Source organism: Centrocercus urophasianus, unplaced genomic scaffold, assembly GCF_019232065.1.
Source record: "Centrocercus urophasianus isolate 14NV4802_14NV808 unplaced genomic scaffold, USGS_Curo_1.0 seq_5, whole genome shotgun sequence".
NCBI lineage: Eukaryota > Metazoa > Chordata > Aves > Galliformes > Phasianidae > Centrocercus > Centrocercus urophasianus.
The window spans coordinates 5,601,032-5,623,217 of record NW_024885088.1 but is presented as its reverse complement, the minus strand read 5'-3'; the positions used below and the strand labels follow the sequence as shown (position 1 = coordinate 5,623,217).

The window sequence follows — 22,186 nt, the reverse complement described above, 5'->3', positions numbered from 1 at the left end:
CTGCATTTTGGCTGCCTGGCAAACAAACTTGTGTTCAAGGCTTTCCTGTGTCAATCCCCTAATTGCTGATGACATAACTAGTTTCTGTTTTCCTCATGCTCTGCTTTGTCTTTTCAGATTTTGTGTGCCTGGGTAAAGTTCAATTAGTATTCACACAAATCTCAGTAAGGGTTAGATGTTGGGGCACTTACATAGACTAAACTTGCAAAGAAAGCTTGTTTCTGGCCTAGTCTCATAGCCAGAAAGCTAAAAAGGGAGGAGGGAAAAAGAAAATCCAGGAAGATTATATTTTGATTTTTTTTGCAGCCTGAGTGGAAGGAATTTTACACAGACTGGAGAGCTGGCATGTCCTTCTGGTATCAGTGTTGTGCTATGAATGGGAAACAGTAATTAGTATGCTCCAGCAACTGGGGACAGGATGTACAATCATCCCCATGTTATGTAAGCCTTAACCTGGCATGGCTACTGAAGTATAGGTAAGTGACAAAAGGCTGAGTAAGGCCTTGAAATGATATCTTAACATTTACAGAATGAGACTGAAGTAGGGATGGCATGCATCTCTGTTTTGTCTTAGTTTTGCAGTTAAAATAACTTTTGCTGTATGTGTTACACCAGAAGAGAATTTAGAAACCATTAGGGAATTTCAGAGCCTTGAAAAGGAGGAAAAAAAAAAACAAAAAACAAATGAACAAAAAATCCCACCTGTATGTTTATAGCTTTCATAAGGAATGCAGACCATGGGAGAAAAGTACCCTTTATCCTTTTTTCCTGAGGTAGCCAGAGTTGCATGTGACCAAAAGCAAAGCATTGGTGAGGAAGCTGCCTTTCCTGTGATGTTAGCTCTGCTTTCTGTCATGTATTGTTTTGAGGTGCTCCTGCTTCTTTCTTTTTGCCTGCCTAGTTATAATGGAAAGTAAGATTTGAATGTTAGCACCTGAAACTGGATCAGTGTGGGCTTTTATTAGCACTGGAGAGTGAACGTATAGTTGCTACCTTCAGCCAGCTATTTGCTTTAAATCTAACCTTTTTCTTTCCTTTTTGAAATGTATGAATATTTAGGATTCATAAACACTGTGGCAGAAGATAAATGTTCTACATCTTTGTTTTTACTGCTGGTATAACTAAGTGTTTTCTAAAACATTGCACGTTTGCTGAAAGTTTGTTATAGATTTTTTTGCACTGCATCTTATCATATAGTCAAGATTTCCTAACACTTAGTTTAACCTTGTGATGTAGGTATTTACTGTTCTGTTACCACTCCTGAGCTCAATGTGTATTTATACAAATTGTAATCTATTTGAAGTTCCTGTTTTGTAGCCACAGGGAGTACATTAAATATAATACATTGAAAAGGTTATTTTTTGCACCTGCTATTATCTCATTCTTATGTGGCAGATTATTATAAGTACACAGCTACTAGAATGGGACTTGAATTTAGACCAATTCAGATAATGATGGCAGCTTACAAAACCTGACATCATCTGTGATAGTCTTTGTCTCTGCTCAGTAGATCTTTAGCATTTCCATTAGCCTTTCCCCTTATCGTGATTAAGTACTTTTTATCCAAGCTATTTTTCTTGGCATTAAAAAAAGTGAACAATCATTCATTTAATTTATGGTAAAAAATCTGTAAAATCATTTTTAATGGAGAAACTCAAGCCTTTGAGGGAGGGAGGAAGTACTACCTTCCCTGAATGGATGTATTCAGGTATTAAAAGATGCTTTCCATTTAGCTACTATCTTAGTTGTTTTGATACCCTGATTTTGTTCTCCTTTTTGTTTCTTCCTCAGGGAAGAATGGGAATTGGTAGTTAGCCAATTAGTAGAGCAGAAGAAAATAAGATATTATAATTGTGTATAATAGTAATAATACCATATGAAAATGTGACACTTTAAAAACCCACGTTCTTTGTTTTTCCATGGTAATTATACTGCATGTGCTTGTGATTGCTTGGTAATTGGAATTAGGCTTTAAGCTTAGATGTATTTTATATAAAAAAAAAAGTTTTGTCTGAAATTCTTAAGTCTCTTTTGTTGTCTTTGAGTAGCCTAATATGTGCTTGGTTTGTACCTGTTTGTGTCAATATGCAAATAGTTATCTGTCACAAAGCAGTCTGAACAATATTTTGGTGGTACTCTGAAGTAAAATTGTCAGTTTACTGTTGGCTGGCATTGCTAATCAATTCCTATGATTATAAGCTAATTTCCTGTGAGCTGCAAGGGGAGTTTTGACTTCCTCCAGGAACATTCCTACTCTAGGTAGCTCTTTGCTGATTTGGCAGAAGACACTGTAAAAGTTAACTTTTGAAATAAGCATCCTCCCCTTTTCTAGTATTCCCTCATCAAGACTAGCTGTATGTGTTATACAAAATCAGCAAAAAGGGGAAAAGGAACTTCTTACTAAATGATAGATGAGAGTCAGAAGTCAGATTACCCCTCTCAGTTCTGTTGGATACTTTGATAAGGAGTATTATGTGGGAGCATGATTATTCATGGATGATTCAGAGTTGAAAAGAGTGTGTACTCTGGAAAACACAGAGATATTTGGAAAGTTTAATTTGCATGAATTAATTTTTGCACTAGGCAGAAATGAGGAGCTTCCTTATCATGAAAAAAATGATGCTGCAGTAAAAAAATATTGTATTTCTTGTTTTCTGGGGAAGTAAATGGCCAGTCGTAGTTGGCATGTGTGCTGTGCTGAAGAAAGTACTGAGTCATGATTATAAAGATGAGATATCTGAAGTTTCTGTCTGTTCGTGTGTGGAAACTGTGCTGTTTTGTAACCATAACCTTTTATTTTAACTTTTATGGCACAAATCTATCCCACCCAATGAAAGAACCAGTGGCTAGGTAATGGTGTGGTGTGGTTATAGGGCGGGGGGTCTATAACTCCTAAAAACCATCTGCAACAGATGTCCCTGGATACTGAGAGGCATTGCTTTGATTATACAGACTCTTTGGATGAACTGCATATTTAATTATATGAATAGAAGTATTTTCAGAGTCTAGGCTGTCAAGAGAAGCAAGGGAGCAGTGGACGACCATTGCTATGGAATGTCAAATATGTTTTAAGGTTGTATTTTCATACTGGGAATAAAAAAATTTTATATTTTTGGCATTTTATTCTTTTTTTTTCTCCAAGGTGATAATTCCATCACTTTGCAAGTGGATGATAGGATAGGTATGTGATTTAGTTGTCAGATATTTCATGGTTATGAGCCATGAAGTTGAATTGCTACAGTCATGGTTTGACTTCATAGAATGTTTCAAAGTTAAATCTCTGGTGGGGAAGGAAGCTTTCACTGAGAGAGGTAAACTAACTGTGTTTGGTTTTTGGAATATAATTGCGTCATTTTTGTTCAGCGTAATTTGTCTAGTCAGCTCTGAGTCATTCCTTTGCTTCAGGGAATTGAAGTTATCAATTGAAAATAAGCTCAGTTTCTCCCAGTCATAAGCATTTTGGTCTTTTTGTTTCATGGTATTTTTCACGTGCCTTCATGGAAGACTTTATGGTTCAGCAGTAAAATGTGATGTGTTTCTCTCCCTCTTCACACAAAGGACCACATTTGCATTTCATCCAAGTGGCTGCTTGTCTCCTTTTAGCCTTTCAGCTAACTACCTGTGGCAACAGGCTTTGAATTTAAGGTACTTAAATTTCAATACACTGAAACTGTGTATTGATCCTGAGGCTCATAGTGGGTGTCTGCAGTTTATTTGTGTTTTGTGAAGGTGAAAAATGAGAGTTGTAGTACAATCTCTTGGCAAATAGGGTACAGCAGCTGCAAAATCAATTGGCCTGATTTTCTTTCTTTGCTTTCTAACATTGATGACCCAATGCTCAAAGCTTAAGTTTTGTCAGCTGCTATAATCTCCCATAGAGATACTGTAAACCAAGTACAAAATAAGTATTATTGTAAGAGGCTTAAGTAGATGTGTATTTGAATGTATGGTAGTATGTTCTTTAAAAGTACTTGAAAAGAAAGGGAAAAGCAGCAACTCTTCTATTTAATCTAGACTGTCTTCATTCAGCTTCAAACTAGGCTTGATCTTTTCTTCTCTTTACTTGCTCTATGTTAGTAGAGGAGCATGTGGTGTAACTGTTAATTACAGATGAAAAAAAAAAATAATGTTCTGTTTATACTCTCCGTATTACCTTAATGGATGTGTTTGTGCAACATGTGGTAGAGTAGGGGAACAGTTATCTCTATTTTGAGGTAAGAAAAGAGGCATGCTCTCTGTGGCAGAGAAGGAAGGTAAGCTATGGTGTCTATCTTGTCCCTGTCACTGTGCTGCCTTCCTTTTCTAGCTGGAGTTATGCCAGAGAAACTTAACATTGAAAGTATGTTGTCTTTTCTGACAGATTTAGGATTTGCAGAAGCGTGATTAGTGTCTGCAGAAGCATGCTTCTTGCTATGCTCTGTCATTGCAGCTGGCGTTCATGGAAGTGCTCATTTCACGATGCAACTGCTTCTGAGAGGAATATGCTGCAAGGGTTTGGTCTGGGAACCTCAGTTTGTAGTGTGTTCCTTCTGTGTTGCCTGACTGGGAACAGTTGGGTACTAGCAAGCTTTTGAATGCTTGCTGAAGTCTGTGTGAGGTCAGACTCAAGGGTTTAGACGTTGGCTTTTCATGTCTGCATTAGTAGAAGACTTAACTTCTGATTTAGTGATGATCTGGGGTGCTGGCAATTAACACAAGACAGGGGACATCTGTTCTGGTTTTATGCAGTTGTAGTTTAGCATATTGAAAGGTAGCTTTAATCTATGCGAAGCACTTCTCATATTGTCCTTGCAGAATACTTCACCAAACTCAAAACAAAATTAGTGTGAATTGCTCAGAACTCATTCTGGGTCTGCAATGGCTGTGACAAAATTAGATGAAAGGAGTTTTACGATATTTCACAGTCAAAAGTAGCTCATAGAAGTCTGGAGTAAAGTACAGTAAACCCTGTCTGCCTTGAAATAATTGCTTTGCTAAGCTCAGAGTGGTACATGCTGAACAAAAAAAAGATGATTATTTACCAAATGAGAAACTGTCTTCTATTCCTTTGAAGCAAAACAATATGCTGGCGCATTTCTTTATCCACTGACTTTTTGGAAAGCATTAATTTAAGACAAAAAAAGTTGCAGTCCCCAGCTTATGTCAGTCTGGAGTCAGTTCCCTGGAATGAGTGCTCGATACAAAAATCTTAATAGGTAAAAATGATTTATTTCATAGCAGCTGGCATAAATCTTGTTTCTAGTGAGGATAAAATCCATGTAAACTAATCATTACAGTAAATGGTTGTAATTAGGATTTATTCATTTCAAAGGTCTTATAATTATATAATCAACTTTTTGTGTATTAAGATTTATAGTCTCAACTCTTAATTCCATTTTATTCAGGAACAGAATTTGTTGGGGGAGGAGTGTTTTGAGAAGCTACTTGCTCTCAATTAGAAATGGAAGTTGGTTCCTTTTCAAATACTGTCTAATTCTGGTGTTGCAGAAGGCTCAAATTCTCCAGCAAAAATAAACCTTACCATTTTAAAAGGACTCTTCAACTAGCTGGAGTCATAGCTTCCACCCATCAGCTTGACAGTGCTGTACATGTGTATATGTACATCATCTGAACAAACCAGTGACAGAACAATGCAATAGAAAGCTGTTGCCAACTCAGGATTGTCTGGACTATAAAAATTCTCTCTCCTTTTTATTTCAGTCCTTACCAAGTGCATAGAAGTAGTATTGAATACAGTAGTGGAGGGCTAAGGTCAGCAAACCAACTGAGAGCTGAGTCTGTCTGTTTCTTTAGTGGCTGGCACTTGATGGGGCCAAAACTCCTCTGAGCCCTGGCATCTCGAGTACAGCTGAGGCTCCTTGACAGATAACTGTGACAGTCTGAAAAATTAAGGCCTCTTCCCTGTTCTCTTTATTTAAAAGAAAATTTTTCTTTGGCCATCTCAATGCTATTACCTAAAACAATTTAAAAAGCAGTTTCAAAGTTTCTCCTTAGCAGAGGTGGAAGGCTTCAAGTGGTACACTGAAAATTAATGACACATTTGTAAGGATGTGACTTGCTTTGAAGATCTAATTGTTGAAGGCAAGACTGAATGGATTTATTTGATCTGTCAGTTCATGGCTTGATATTGGAATTGATTTTTTTCTTTTTTTCCCCCCCTCTGTTGAGCTTTAGGAAGCTAGCATTGCAATGACAAATTTTCTTACTTCCTTTTCAAAGTTAATGCCATTTAATAGAAGATTGTAAAGGCTAATTCTTCATGTGCTGCTCCCTATCCTTCCTGCTTCTACTAAAATTAAATAAAAGCAGCTGTACTGCTGTGGTTTGACTCTTCTTGTCCTCCAGCCACTGCAGTCAGAATCACTAGAACATCTTCAGGCCACTTTTAATGATACAGTAATGTCTGGAAATGTTTCTGAAGTTTGGAGGACAGCTTTCTCCAATCTTTTGCAGGTAGGATTTTGAACTGATGGCTGTCCAACATTCCTGTTGGGATTTTCCCCTGCATTATGCTGCAGTGCAGAAATAACTTCACTGCCACAGCATTTCTGTCCTCTTGTTTTCTGTTTACACTAATAAAATACATTGAATTAATTTCTTCTTTGTTCTCCAGCAAGGGTAGGAGGGCACATAAAGTCTTGGTATCTTTCTCTGTTCTGCTGTTCTCCTGTGTATATTAATGTCCTGCTATTAATGATGCTACCAGCAACTCATACAACCACTTAGAATTGTGCAAGTACTACCAGAATCTAAAATTTACTTAACCCTCATTTATACTATTGAATTTAAATAATGTGATTCTTCTTGTCTAAGGGGAAAGCAAAATTTCTCACTGATAGAAAATCTTTTCATTGTAAATTTATCAGTGTCTTGCTTAGGCTTATTTTGTTTGCCTATGTGTAAACCAAAACTGAAGTATTGTACTTCTAGGCATTAGGTTGTCTTCAGTTGTTCATTTAATTCCATAGACTTCTTTTTATCTCCATTTTTTCCTAAAACTCCATATGAATTCAGGGCAATTTTTTTTCTCTACTCCCTCCTCCTATCTCACATCCCTCCCCTTTAATTAAGGTTCTGAATTCGGGTACTCAAAACCCATGAGACTTAGTAACTTTTTTTGATACCATTAATGAATCATGCTGATGCATGCCCTGTTTCCTACTCTTCACTAAATATAGAGGCAGGACTGGGTCACAATGTCCTCTGGTGTCACTGGTATCACATCAATCTTCTTAAATAAGGTTAGCTCTATCTTTACAGCTGTAGGGATTTTTGCCTTCCCTGTTACTACTGAAGAGTCTGTTCCTGAGGCTTATGGCCTGAATGCTTTGGAGTAGGCTGAATATTTGGAATATACTCCTCCAACCTACAGATATATCGGTGGGGTATTTCAGAGCTGCTTGTCCTTGTGTCAGCAGTATATCATTAAGCCTGAATAGCTCTTCTGTCGTCTTAGCATTTATCTAGGAATATACTAAATGATGGTAATTCTATCTTTTCTCAGCCTAGCTGTGAGAATCTCAAACACATCTGAGACTGCTCTGGATTGGTAGGTAGGCAGCTGTTTGCCATGCAGTCCTGTTCACTTGCACCCAGAGGAAGGCTTCAGATGGAGAAGGTGCACAGAACCTTGGAATTGTGCAACATTCACCTTCTCTACTGGAAAAACTGAAATACAGTGTAGACTTTATTTCACAATTGCACGTTATGCTCTATGCTGGCTTAAGTAATCGCGGTGACTTCAGCACAGCTATGCAGATAAAGCAACTGCAGCTTGGCCTGAAAGTAGCCTTTATTGGGAACTTTCTACTGGGAACTTGGTCTTTTGCTGTTCTTTCATAGCCTTTTCATTAATACTTAGATATAATCAACTATATACATACTTTTGAAAATTATCCTTCATTATGTTGATTAATATAGTCTTTGTATGTTTCATCAGTGAAGTTTTATTTTGTTTTCAATATTGCTTTTGGATTTAGTTGAAAAGATGTTAAAAAAAATAAAATACTTCAGTCACTCATTTGTTTTCTAAAAAATTTGAAAGTCTAATCTCCTGCCCACCAAAGTCATTAAAGATTGGAGGAAAGATTTGGCTTATGAATACCGCGCTCATAATGAAGAAAATGTGCTGAGTTATGCTTGTGGATGAGAAGGTTGATTGATTTGCTTCATAAAGCCCTGAAGTTAGCCACCAGTGCCTAAGAAAAATCATGTTCATTGTTGTGGTATGTCAGCTTTCTTTTGCAATTGACTGGAAAATCTTTTAAAGCTTAATGCATGTATCACTGTAAATAAATGTAGCTTATGCAAGGCTCATCTCTCTGCAGCAGCATTTAATATGCTCTGTGTACCTCTGGGAGTGGAACACACAAGTGGGAATAGTTGTTGGGCTGGGGAGCATCAGCCAGTGCAGAGTTTTTGGGGAAGTAAGTTGCTGTAAGGGATAGTTGGTCTGGAGGCTGTGCTGTCAGTCACATGTGGACACGTGTGCACATGTCTTACAAGTAGCCAATTTCAGGTTTTTCTGTTTCTTAGCCATGTAGGATTTTCAGTGCCATTCTCACAGATTTTGAAGCAGCCAGTGAGTGGATAACAGCTGCAGTTCCCACTTACCAAGACTCCTGAGGGAGTCTGTGACTGGGCTAAGCAGTGCTGAAGAATTTCAGCTCCGTGTCACCAGATGTAGATCTGAGATTTCTCTCTCTGTGTGAATGTTGGTGAATGTGCAGACATTGCAGTGTTGCAACACTTTAGCTGTTTTTATTATAGTCAACCATGCTGAAGAGTTTCATGAAAGGTGAGGTCACCTTTGCTGTACCCCATTTTCCTGGTGAGAAACCAACTGCCATGTTCTTGGTGCTGTAATTTTTTCCTCTCCTTGAATAAGACACATTGTTATATTTCTTTCCCAATGTTCCCCTTCTCCTCCCTGACTGGGATTCATGACTTCAAAGCACCTTGTTTTGTTGATGTAGAACTGATTTTTGTTCCTGATTAAAGAAGGTACAGTAGCTCCTGCATAAGTATGTTCTTGTTGCTGTGTATTGATTTAAGGAAGGACAGCTGCTAGCTTCTGAGGGACTAGCAGCGCTCCTTGAGAGCGTACAATAAATCTGCTGATGGATTCATGTCGTTATCCTGGGCATATATTGACAGTATGTGTATTTGAAACTATTCCTTTAGTGCTTCTGAGAAATTCTGGCTCTCTTTACTGGTCCTGTACTTCTCAATAGTACAGGCATAGGCAGGACATGCTTGTTGACCTTGGTTTGTGTTTGTCACGTAGGGGAGCAGACAGATTTGAAGGGGATGATTTTGGTTGACCATGGCCAAAGATGGGCTCTGAGTTTGTGCCAAGTAGTGACTGTGTTGTGCAACAGAGAAGATACTAGTTGGGGCTGTTGGGCTTGACTGTGCCATGCCTAGCAAAGACTGTGTGTCACATTAGGCTCAATCAAATATGATGTTTAATGACTCTTATTTCCCCTTTTATTTGTGTCTCTCTTAGGGTGTTTCAAAGATGACCGTATTGTATTCTGGACTTGGATGTTTTCTACATATTTTATGGAGAAATGGGCCCCCCGTCAAGATGATATGCTCTTCTATGTCCGTCGAAAACTGTCCTATGTTAGTGGTGATAGTACAGATGGGAAAAAGGTGAGTGAGTAATGATATGTACTTTAATTTGGGAAATTCGAGTGAACGTGGTGTTTGTTGTTCTGGAGAACCTAATGCATCTGAAGAACTGCAGACCAATGATGAGGAACTTCCAGATTTGCCTACCATGAGCAAAGCCGATCCGTAGGGTTAACATTGTGAAGTTTTAAATGAGCTTCACTATCATGGGCTTGGAGAGATAAGTGAGTTTGTACGTCTTTTGGGAAGTTTTTTGTAGTGGTCTGCCTGCATTTATGGGAAAGGGAGGGTATCCAAGCTATTGTTTTCCTTTTCATTGATAATATTTAATGAATTGAGAATTTAAATCTGTGGGAAGGTAGGAAAAAGAAGAGAAAGATCATCACTGAAATTTTTCTAGAAAAAGGCTTCCTAAGATACCAGAGTATCTGGAATAAACACCTACTGTGTACTGTAATGTGTATACCTACCGCTGGCAAAATGCATGCAGACTGCTAGAGCAGGAATACAAGAGAAAGAAGTGGAGAAACTATTTTTAGGTATACTTAAGACAATTTGCATTCCTGTAGAAGTACTATTTCTTGAAAACATGTAATCAGGTAGCTTAATTTTGCTGCAGAGGCACTTTGCAGTTACTGGTAAGAGAAACTTCTCAACATGTCATGGCAGTTTTCACCTTAGTTGAGGGAAGCAGAAGCAAGAGAAGTGATAGTTTTAGTGCAGGTGAAGAATATGACTTATAGGGTGGTCAAAAGAGAGAAGGTCATTGTGATAGGAAGAAACTGGGGTTAATTTCCTTACTTATGTAAATAATAAATACTGTTGAATCACAGATTTATGTATATAGTGTGAGTTATTTGTTTATTTTAAATTGGGTGTGTTGTTTGGGTGAAAATATGGTCACATAGCTACAGTCGTCAATTTCCTTGAAAAAGGATCCTAAAAGAGACTTTCCAAAGGTGTGTTTTTGGTTGCTGCTTTTTGTTGTTGTTGTTGTTGTTGCTGGACACATGGGAAATGCAAACGGTTATCTTCTCTTTCCAATATGCCTGCAAGTTCTATCGTGCCAACCACTAAGGAAAGGATGATAGAATATTGACCTTTTCCTGTCTGGCTGGTACTTCCTTACTTTTCAGCAAAGAATTCAGGATAATATATTTGCTTGTTTAAGACTTGGAGGAAACTTTGTTCCTAAATCGTTCGAATGATTACAAATACATTTGTCTTTCACATCAAACAACACTGTGGCTTTGTTTAGCGTAATAAAAAGATGCATCCATTTAACCTCTTATTTTTTCCCAACACAGGAGGTGGACCCTAGAGGAATTCTGATGGCTTAAAATTATTTTATGGACTCCAATCAATCTCTGTTTAACTTATTTAATAAGTTCAGACTGTTTGAACCTCCCTCGGAGAGGAAAGTGAAATAACCCTTGCATTTGCTATCAGAGCTTTATTTAAGCCTCATTAAAAACCTCATAGATAATTTTGATTTGTGAGCACTATTGTAAGTGGTAGTTACTGCAGAATCAGCATTAGTGAACTCCTTGCCATAGCAACTGACATGGAGAGCATACGTTATATGTAGCTCGTAGTCAGTGGAGGTTTATAAAATACTGTTTTGCACCTGTCCTGTTCAGTGATAAACTGGACTTCCCGAGATCTTTGAATTATAAATAAACAGCTTTTGATTTGACTTTTTGGCATTTCTTTCTTGAAAGATGGTATCAAAATACTGGAGTAATATCATTAAAAGAGGAAAAAGCTGGAGACCAGTGGTTTTTTTTTTGATCTCCCACTGACCTCAGACATCCCTGTCATCCACCCAGTTGTGTGCTCTCATTTATATCCCCAGAGCTATATTGCAAAAGTAGGGAATGGGAGATGTTTTAGCTTGCCTGGGACCCCAGAGGTAGAATCAGAGCTGCCCTGCAGGCACGTGCCTTGTGATTAAGTGGTGTCAAGCTGTCACTAATGGTTGCTGTCTGTAATGGTGACTTCTCTGTTGGTTATGCAGAAGCCTGAACATCGGGTATTTGTAGAATTGGGTCTATGTAACTTGGGTATATGATAAAGCAAACTCACTGTAGTTTTTCTGTAGGCATTTATTTTAATCATAGAATCATAGAATGGCTTGGGTTGAAAAGGACCACAATGATCATCCAGTTTCAACCCCCCTGCTATGTGCAGGGTCACCAACCACCAGACCAGGCTGCCCAGAACCACATCCAGCCTGGCCTTGAATGCCTTCAGGGATGGGGCATCCACAACCTCCTTGGGCAACCAGTTCCAGTGTGTCATCATCCTCTGTGTGGAAAAACTTCCTCCTATTACCTAACCTAAACCTCCCCTGTCTTAGTTTAAAACCATTCCCCCTTGTCTTATCACTGTATAAGCTCCCTTCAAGTATTGGAAGGCCACAGTGAGGTCTCCCTGGAGCCTTCTCTTCTCCAAGCTAAACAATTGCTCTGCACTTATCTGGCAACTGCCAGTTTTGACTGAAGAATGCTGGTAGAGGCCTGAGGGATGAATTGCCCTGTGATATCTCAGAGTATTAGTTATATTCATGAGAATAATACCTGCACAGCTTTGAGCACAGTAGTCTCCTATAGGCTGCTTTGGATACCAGCAGTAGGGTTGTTTGTTTTCTGACATAATGAGCTCATGCAGCATGCTCATATTGCATGCTATAAAGATGATTCATGTCAGCAAGAAACAAGTGATGACTTAGCACACACATTACATGTTTTGATAGTTGTCCTCTGTGTTTTAGGTCATTCCTGCTCACGGTTTTTTTTTTGTTTTTTTTTTTTTTTTAATACTTACTGTAGCGAAGACAGTTGGTGAAAGTATTTGAAGTGAAGTTAGTGTAATAAATGAAAAGCAGAGAAAAACTGTTAGGGTTGACGTCAGTTGGAGGTTCATTTTGAGGCTCAGTGAGAAGGGTTTTGAATTCAGCTTTAATATTAACAACAATTTGAAGTAATAGATTTCATAATCCTTTATCAGTAGATGCTGATGGTAAACTTCCCTGGTATCTGAAATTTCATTTTGAACAGCCTTTTAAATGACCTGCTTCATAGACCTCATAGTGTAAGGAATTTTCCATTTGCTTCTCCTTTCCACTTCCCCAGTTTCTAAGCTCTGTGTATACAAGTGAAGCAGCAGTTAAGCTCTTAATATGGTCTCTGCCAGGGCAGAACTGCCATATCTAATTCTATACTATATGTGTTACAGATTCTTGGATCCCAGGTAAGTGCCTTTGAATGTTTTCTTTTCTTGGCACTTTGCAGTAACAATCTTTCAGTTCTCCGTGCCAAGTTTTGAAGATGCTTTTTTTTCCCTATGTCTTTAAGTAAAATTATAGATTCCCTGTAGGATCAGTGACAGCAGGGCAGTGTGGAATGTAGCTCTTCTCGAAGTTGATTTACTATGTTTTTAAGGTAAAATCCCTTTAGCCCATGGCTCTTTATGTGCCAATTAAGTCAAGAGTAGAAAAATCCTTTTGCCGCTGCCTTACACTGTGTCTAATATGACCAACTGGAAAATACAAGCTGTGATCCTCACTTAAAAAGAGTCCTTTGTGTTGCCAAAACCTTTAAGGTTACAGTGGTTGCACTTGGGATTCTGACTTTAAAATGGCATTAGATCAAAATTTAATATTTCTTAATCTTTCCAACCCAGTAGCCATTTATAAAGGATTACGCTTTGTTACAGTTGCAAGCTTCTGATCATTCTATAGAAAGCAGCTTTACCTTCTCTTAGGGATTAAGAAAAATACTACAATGGTGTTAGCAGGGATAACTGTGTAGTAGGGAAACTAAGGTAAAACCTCTAAGAACAGTGTATCAGCAGAGCAGGGTATGCCTTCTGGCATTGTTATCTGGCAAGGATGCTGAATTTATACGGCAGAGATATAAGTGAGCTTGCCTGGATTTTGGAGTAGGTCCTGTTTTCTACAGCATCCTACAGTTGCGAGCTAGTGGATTTGATGCCAAATGCATGTGGTAGTCACTCAGGCTGCTAATTCTTCACTAAGCTTAAGCTACTGATTTTTCTGTGGTTTCAGAAACAGAACTGTGCAGGAGCAATGGTTTACATACTTACGTACATCTGGACTTGTGACACAACAAATACTGGCTGGAGTGGGAGACTAGTTAGTTTCTAAATGACTTCAGGCACGACTCCCACTGAAATTCACAGTATTTCTTAGCTGAATATCTAATTCACATTAACCATCTGCCTGGCTGGAAGATTTGACAACCTGAGCTTATAATTTGTAACACTGCATTTCTGCTAGATTCTCTTACTTTTCTGTCCCTCTTGGAACTCTTCAGACTCATGCTTTTTAACACTGTAAATAAATGTCTCCTGTAGAGATACTTGATGTGCTGACAGGTCCACATCACTGTCTGAATACGACGGAGAAAGAAATGGCCAAATTCTGAATATTGTTTGCCGGATAAATTGTTGTCTTGTACGTGAACAGTTGTGTGGGAACAAAGAATGATTACGACATATGCAAGTCAGCAGGAAGGCTACTGTTCTGTTTCAGCTCTCTTGCTTTGCTAAGCTTATGGAGATGTTACAGTGAGTAGGAACAGGGGCTTCTGCAGAAAAGGAGAGGATAAACATATTGTTCTCCTTTTGAAATGTGAAAGAGGAGCACTGGCGTTATCAGATTAATATTAATGATTTCTTGTAGGGATCTCAACGTTTAAAATGTAAAGATTTGGCTTTTCTTTTACAATTAACCCTCTCATATTTCTGTTTTTCCAGTGTTATTCTGCTGCTATTTGGTTGTCTAAATACATGAACATGAAAAAACTGCTACTTGGTAACCTCTGCTTTTGCTGTATTTTTATCAAGCTCTCTGTGACAGAGGAACTTCATCTGGAAGAGCAGAAGCCCAACCCCACTTTACCTTACCGATTAAAGAGAATTAATAATTCAAATCTCAAACGCTGTGTGTCTAAGTTTCCATGAGGTTGAGGGACAGCTGAGCACTGCTTGGTTGGGCTGCTCAGCCTGGAAAAGGTGCAGTGTCTGCTTGGAGCTCCCTGAAAACCTCATCAGACTGCTGCTTCAGCATAGCACGTAGCCTTGATCTGAGGGTTATGCAGGCGGTGTCAGCTTGCTCATTATGGTTATGAAAATGCCTGTGTTCTGTGTTGAAACTTGCACTATTGTGCAAGCTCTGGAATATTGTAATCAGGTCTCTAATGACACTAGTAGTTAGGACTTAAAGGTTTAATTTACCTACTAGTTTTTTCATGTTTTCTGTTCAGTAATACAGTTTATACATTTCTACATCCAACAGAAGCGGTTTTAAATGTGATACTTTATTAATGTTCCGTAACCTTATTTTTCCTATGTCTGCCTGCTGCTTGAGTTCACGATGAGACATAACTTCTCTTTTTTTGCTTACTGGAATCTGCAGTCAGCACACTATATGTTGCTTCAGGTACTTGTGCTTCTCTGTGGAGGACTTCAAAGAGGTTGAAAAAATACGGTAATGAGGCGGTGGTAAGCAGCCTATTTCATCCCAAAATATTGCTTACTTTGTAGTCTGTGGCCACACTTGATAGTGCTGAAGTAGTGACACGTATCTATCCTTTCAGTTCTTGAATGTTGGTTTAGAAAATTTATAGGGAATTTGAATTTGGGAATTAACAATGCAATTCACAGAGTACAAGTGTTAGGTAGCAGCTAGAATTACTTTAATATTATTTAATATTATGTAATATATCTGGTAGGAGTTATTTGTGATGAGGAATTATTTGTTACGAGGGCTATAGTCAGTTTCAAAGGTGCTTCCTTTCCTACTGGTATATTAGTTATCCCAATGATGAAGAGTGGCGATAAGAATCCATTGAGAAAGTATCCTCTGTGCCTTCTACTGTTGTCTCATGGGAGGTAAGTGAGGTCTGACTTTAACTTCACTATTCAATTCAGAACCAGTCAACAAATTCAGTTCCTGCCCCAGATGTGCTGTTGCTTGGAAGGAGATGATGCAAACAGATCGAAGTTGGGCAACATTTGCAGTGATGCTTTGTCTTTTCTGAATGAGTTTGGAGTAACGAGCAGTGTAATTAACCTTGAATTTCAGGGGGTCAGACTTCTCAAATCAGAGCATTTCTCACTTTAACGGATGCTAAAATGTGGACTCTAATGCAGTCTTGTGCCATTAAGTTGTCATTTGCAACCAGATCAATATGTGACAGGGGAATTATTAGGCTGTAAGGAATTATAGCTGCACTAACACTGACCTGAGTAGTGAGAATAGCTTTGCAGAACTGAGTATCAGGAAGAAAGGAAGTGGAAGAGAATGAAGGCTTACATGTAGATTGACTTTGTTGTTTTTAGGCTCAGACTGCACCTGAGCTTATCCAGTGAAGGACTGTGATGAGTGAATGCATCTGCAGATACAGCTACCTTTACTATCCTCCAGCCTCAGTCTTTCTGTGTTACTGCACTTTAATCAGTGAAAAATATCTGAACATTGTGTAGTTGAATGGTGCAAGAGTAGAATTTCAGCAGATCTTGCTACCCTTGTTTTCAGCTGGGATAGAGTTAGGTTTGTTTTCTTCATAGTGTCTGGTATGATACTATGTTTTGGCTTTTGGATAGAAACAATGTTGATAACAGGCCCCTGTTTTGGTTCTTGCTGAGCTGTGCTGCACAAATCCAGGGACGTTTGTGTTTCTTATGCTGTCCTGCCAGTGGAGAGGACTGATGGGGCACAAGGATCTGGGAGGAGACAGAATCAGGACAGATAGCCTGAACTGGCCTAAGGAATATTCCACATGATGTGACATCATGCAAAAAAGCTTTTAAAAACTGAGGCAATTTGGCTGGGGGACAGGTGCTGCTCAGTGACTGACTGGGTATCATTGGTGGATGGTGAGCAGTTGTGTTGTGCATCACTTGTTTTGTAGGTATATACAATATTGTTATCATTACTGTTTTCATTTTCTTCTCCTTTTCTGTTTTATTAAATCTTTTTTTTTTTTTTTTAATTTCAGCCCACAAGTTCTTTTTTTTTTTTTTTTCCCCCTCATTCCCTCTCCCCTCCCACTGGGAGGAGGGAGTAAGCAAACAGCTGTGTAGATCTGAGCTGCTGCTGGGTTAAACCACAACACATCGTCAGGGCTTTATTTGTGGAAACATTTTGAACATAAGTATGAAAATATGAGATACCTCATTGTTCAGACAGGAAGGAGAAGAAACATTCATCTTAGGAATTAAGTTAATGAACTATAATGGTTTTTATACCCTGCCTCTACCCTTTGTTAAAAAGCACTTCAGCAGTGCAGGCAAAACACTAATATGGCAGAGTGCAAAGCCCTTCTTTGCTGTTCACAGATGTATGAGGCTTTATCCTAAAAAGTTGTTTGTTAAGTCCAAGAAAAAATTCCCAAGCCACCTGGTTTATAGTCATGGTATTACCTGAAGTATTTAAATCCTGTTTCTGTGTTAAAAGAGGGAACAATAATCCTAGTCATTTTGCTTTCTTGAAAATCCCAGGTTAGCTATGGAAAAAAGAAAAATACTCTTCTCTTTGTCTGATTAAATGTAAACTTGGGTGATTAGGAGCCATGCTGAACCTGATCAGATGTGGTGAAATCACCAAGTGGGTATTAACCTTCTTAACTGATATCAATCCTTAGGAATAAAAAAAAAAAACCCAAACATCATACAAGTGATTCCTCTTGTAAAGAGTTTCCCAAGCATATCTTTCCAGTTCCATAGCAACAAGTGGAGTCTTTAAGTGATATCAAAATATAAATTAATTTTACAGTGCAATATTTTATTGACACTTTTATACCAAATAGAAATATACTATGCAATCAGATGTTTTTTTCAACTTCCCTGGCACTTACTTACCGTATTTACTTACTGTTGCTTTATATATTTCTTATGTGAAGACTAATAGATCTTGCAAGGTCTGCAGCTTTTAGTGCCAGGACTGTGAGTAGGATGATAAATCTAGCAAATCAACTTTGGTCCAAAAGAAAAGGCCGTATTTGGTGAATCTGTTATTAATGAACATCATATGTAGCTATTCCTCTTTGAAATCTGATCATAGTTTTAGTGACTAGCCTGCTTTTTAAACACTTCAATCTGTTTGAATCCACAAAGATGATTGTGGATACAGCATTGTCAAATATACTTGAGGTAAGTGGGTAGAACTTGTGAATATCTGGAAGATCTTGAACGGAAGTCCCAGCTCTTCTATAACTAGTGATCATTTTGCTTTTGACTTCAGTGGGCAAGGCTTTCATTCCCATTAAATGAAAGTTCTAAAACTGTTCAGTGAGTTGCAGAATAATATAGCCAAATCTCTGTGATCCCTAGTAAAAAATAAACAAATAAATAAATCTCCCCAGCTACACTTGCTTGTTCTCTTGTCTGCTGTGACTGAGAAGTTAAATGAAGACTTAAGGGGGTCTCCCATTTACTGATAAATGTGCCAAAACTTTTGTTTGCATTTTCATTTTAAAGTTATCTTTGCTAGTAGCCTTCTGTGAGTCCTGTGTTCCTTATGAGCGCAGTCTGGAATAGGAACAGTATTACAGCAGTGTCTGTTATCAGCCATACTAAACTTGGATGATGAAAAGGGTAATCCGCTACCCTTCTCTAAGGCTTCTATTCCATCTGCAAGTACCCTCCCCAATCCGTACCTGTACATTCATTTAGCATTTGAAATAAGTCAGTCAAGTTGATGTTAAAGTCATCAACTTGATGACATAAATGTCAACTTGGTGGTGGCAGTGGAAGGTCATAAGCCTTCACTTTGGGATTGTGATGTGGGTTGCTGAGTTTCTCACCTGCAGGTCTTGAATAAATAGTAGAAGTTAATCGCCCAGCATTTCTTAGGCCAGCAAATGAATGAGTCCAGAGCTGTGAACAGATTCTCCTGGGTGCTTGTGTTATGGAAAAAACAAGAACTGCTGTTGAGCATGCAGCTTGTCCCATTTGGACCTCTGAAAGATGCTGGAGACTGAAACCTTTCTGCTGTTTTGATTTCTTTAGAGCCAGTGTAAAATCAACTTTTTAGATTATTTACTGCTCTTTCTGTAGATCTGGCTTTTTGACTGTACTGAGATGGTTGTGGCAAAAGTAGTATTGAAACAAGTAGTATTGAAAGTTAGATTAAAAAACTGTTTGCCTACAGCTGAACACGTCTTACACAAAGCAGTTCACAAGCCTTTTATTGCAGTGGTCTTTGTTTCAGCTTTTAGTTTGTTTCAGTTTAGGTGTGTCTGGCTGCCATAACTACTGGGCATTATGCTGCCTCTTATGTAGACCCCAGGATATGTTCCAGGAGCCTCAGGTGCAAATTCTAAAAAATTAATAGTATGTGGGAAAAGGGAATTGGAATCTTGTTTTGGAGGGCCTTCTCCTTGCCTTCTAGAGTTACTGCCGATAATGTTAAGGTAGCTGATAAAACTAAGATGAAAACTCATTACATTTGAAAGAATCTTTTTCATTTTAGTATGATTGCATACGCTTGTCCTCTTTTAAATATTGTCTTGGCTATAAATATTCTAGGCAAGGGATAGAATGTAATTTGTTGTTAATGTCATTGTCCTTTCTTGGCTACCCTATTTGACAGGACTGGGGATGCACCGTCCCCATAGGGCTTCTCTGTATGCTCAAGAAAATGCCAGACTGCTTTGATTTGCTTTCCATTTAATAGAGACAGGTCTGTCAGTGCCGAGCGGATGAATGAGCAGATGGATTTTCATGGTTGACTTGGTCAGATCAGCTCATGTTGTCTTACTGGATATATACTCTACAGTGATGCTTGGCAGCCCGTTAAAAACGTAAATGTTTGTCTCACATACGTCTGCAACTTTTGCTTGCCTGTTAAATACATATGAAATAAAAATCTTCAGAAATTGGAGTAGTGACCTCTATGCTACACTTCCAAGATTTCTTTTTCTGCAAAAATCCCATATTTCTGTGTCAGAAAGTCCTGACAGCTCCTGGGATGCTATGTTTTCCTTCTGAGTTGTCATGTTGATTTGTTGTTGCATGCTGGCAAAGAAGTGTGGACTATCCTGCATCTCTGTGCTTTGGAGGGGAGAAAGTGCTCAGAGAGAGAGCATTGCCCTAAGGGCAGCTAGCTTCAGGCAGTAGGGTAAGCTTGGATACGTTTTGGCAGATTTTTGGCAGATTTTTGGCAGATCTGTGTAGCCAGCCTTGGGTCTGAGGAGCTGGACTAGTTGCTGGAGCCAGAGTCATTGCAAGATTTTGGCACTCTACCACCTTTCTAAGAGCAAGATGAACAGACATTACTTCACACCCTTTCCTGGTACTGAGCTTTGACTTGCACTGAGTTTACAACCTAGTATCTGCTAATTTCAGTCATGATATGTACTAGTAAAAATTCCATGAAACGGGGTAGAGTGCTTTGCATTAAATCAGGAACTTGCAGCTTATTGATTGTTGTTGTGGTGTTTGTTTGGTTTTTAGATACAGAAATCAATATAAACCTTTTCCCATCACCAGTATATTACATTAGCTTGACACTTTTTGTAATGCTGATTCAAAATTTAGGGTTCTAATATCTTTAGCTTTTATAATATTAATATTTAGAGGATGCACATGTGTGTTTTGTTCTTTTAGTTAAAACAGTTAAGAGGAAGTTTACTGGGATTTGAAGTACTTCAGAGGTACGGTGAAAGTAAAATTAAAAATTTTCCTGGAGATCCTCAGCATTTTCGTATAGCATAGCGTCATTAACTTCTATAAGAGCACTTGTGCTTGGAGTTTGCTCTCAATGCCTTTTTAAAATTAATTCAAGCAGCTTATTACAGCTGTCTATGAAGTATATTCATACCAATGATAAATATCCATGATAAAAATATCAATGATAGCCTTGGTGGAGTTAGTCATGCAGACGATGCAGAAGTTTAAAACTATATAGGTTTTTGGAAAGACACTGAAGTAGTGGTAGTGAGAATTGTTATCTTTGCAAAAGTGGAGGAAAAGGAAATTGCTTTTTGTGGTGGAAGGAGCTAAAGATGGCTGTTGGTACCCCAAAGCTTGTTCTTGCTGTCTGACCAATTTGTTCGATTAAGAAACTGCTAGAGCAACAAATTCTGTCTCCCTCACATCCATAAACTGCCATAAACTTGCTATAATAGCTCTTCTGTGCTGTATGAAGTATTTCAAGTTATGTCTAACACACATGTTCAAAGGGTCAAGAAGCAGAAGGAGTTTTAACATCCTACCCAGCTTAGGAATGTAACTAAACTTATGATTAACTGCAACATTGATGTAATTTTTTTTCTAAACTTTGCTTGATAACTGGTTCTAAGCATTTAGCACTAATTCTTTATTCTTTGTTTTAGCTGATCTTTTCGTTTTAGGGATCTTTCATTCTGTTAAGTAAAAAATTTTAAGTAAAGCATGAGAGAGCAGAACAAACTGGGACTGTGTGAGAGTGAGAAGGGAGGAATCTGAAGCATGGGAGAGAAGGGCATAAGTTCCTGAAGTCAGTGAATTTAGAAAAACATAACATTCATCATGAGTGCTTCTAAGGCTCCACTTTGGAATTATACCTGCCTGGTGCAGGGAAAGCTAGTAAAGAGACAACTAGCAATGTGATAAATGCAAGAGGAAAAAGAAAAACTTCCACTGTTGGAAACTGTTAGGCTTCTCAAAAGTTGAATGCACTGTGTGATGAGACAGTTTTAAAACAACTGTACTCTAGTGTATATGTTTGGTGTTATTCTAGTTTTGTACAAGAAGGAGGAGTGAAGAAGAAGGGATGGGGGGGTTGGGGAACAGCTTTTCTTGATCCTTTGAACCCCAAACTTGTCAGTGTAAATTCTTTAAAACTGGCCTTTATTACTAAACGGCTGAATGGCAGCTGGGTCTGGAGATGGTAGGAGGATCTCCTAACTGAATTTTTAAGCTGTTCTGTGAAAAATTCTTGGATGCTGTTCAGTCTCTTCCTCCTCTCTTTCTTCAAGCTTACTTCCCCTGAACTGTTTTCTGATTAATGTGATCTAGGAAACTGAAAAGAGGTGCTACTATGAGATATGCCTGTAATCCCATTGGATTTCATTTAAAAGAGAATAAGAATCTATTTGTTGTTTTGTTTTAGGGATGGCTTTTGAATATCAACAAAATAGTAAGTCTTGTAAGTCATCCTTCCCCTGCTGCCCAACTAACAGCTTGTATTGATTTTGGTTAGATTTCTTTTCAGGAGTTTTTCAAAGGCTTATGAGTTAAACCGTGCAAGTGAGGCAATGACAACACCTGTATGAACTGAACAAATAGCATAGCATTGGCAACCATGTAGAATTCACGCTGTCCTGTGTGAAAAGTAGGGGGAGCATGTCTAAATATTGTAGCATTCCATTATTTGGGGAATAAATGGACATGGTGAGGAGAAGTATACAGTATATCTCAAAGATTTTTAAAGCTGGTTCAGGTGGGTTTTATGGTGAGGTGCTTCAGCTGTCTGTATGTGTATAACTAATGTGTCTGTCTTATTCAGTGTTTCCAGCATAAGATCTGTGATTTTTCTGTC

The 22,186-nt window shown here is 38.4% G+C and overlaps 1 protein-coding gene across 2 annotated transcripts in view; it reads left to right on the top strand.

The window, feature by feature from the left end:
• KIAA0930 (KIAA0930 ortholog) overlaps nucleotides 1–22,186 on the top strand; it is a 67,484-nt gene that overhangs the window by 20,323 nt on the left and 24,975 nt on the right. For both annotated transcript variants that reach the window (XM_042835058.1, XM_042835059.1), the window contains exon 2: nucleotides 9,509–9,657. In XM_042835058.1, the coding sequence (XP_042690992.1) occupies nucleotides 9,509–9,657 (149 nt within the window). The remainder of the gene's footprint in view (nucleotides 1–9,508; nucleotides 9,658–22,186) is intronic.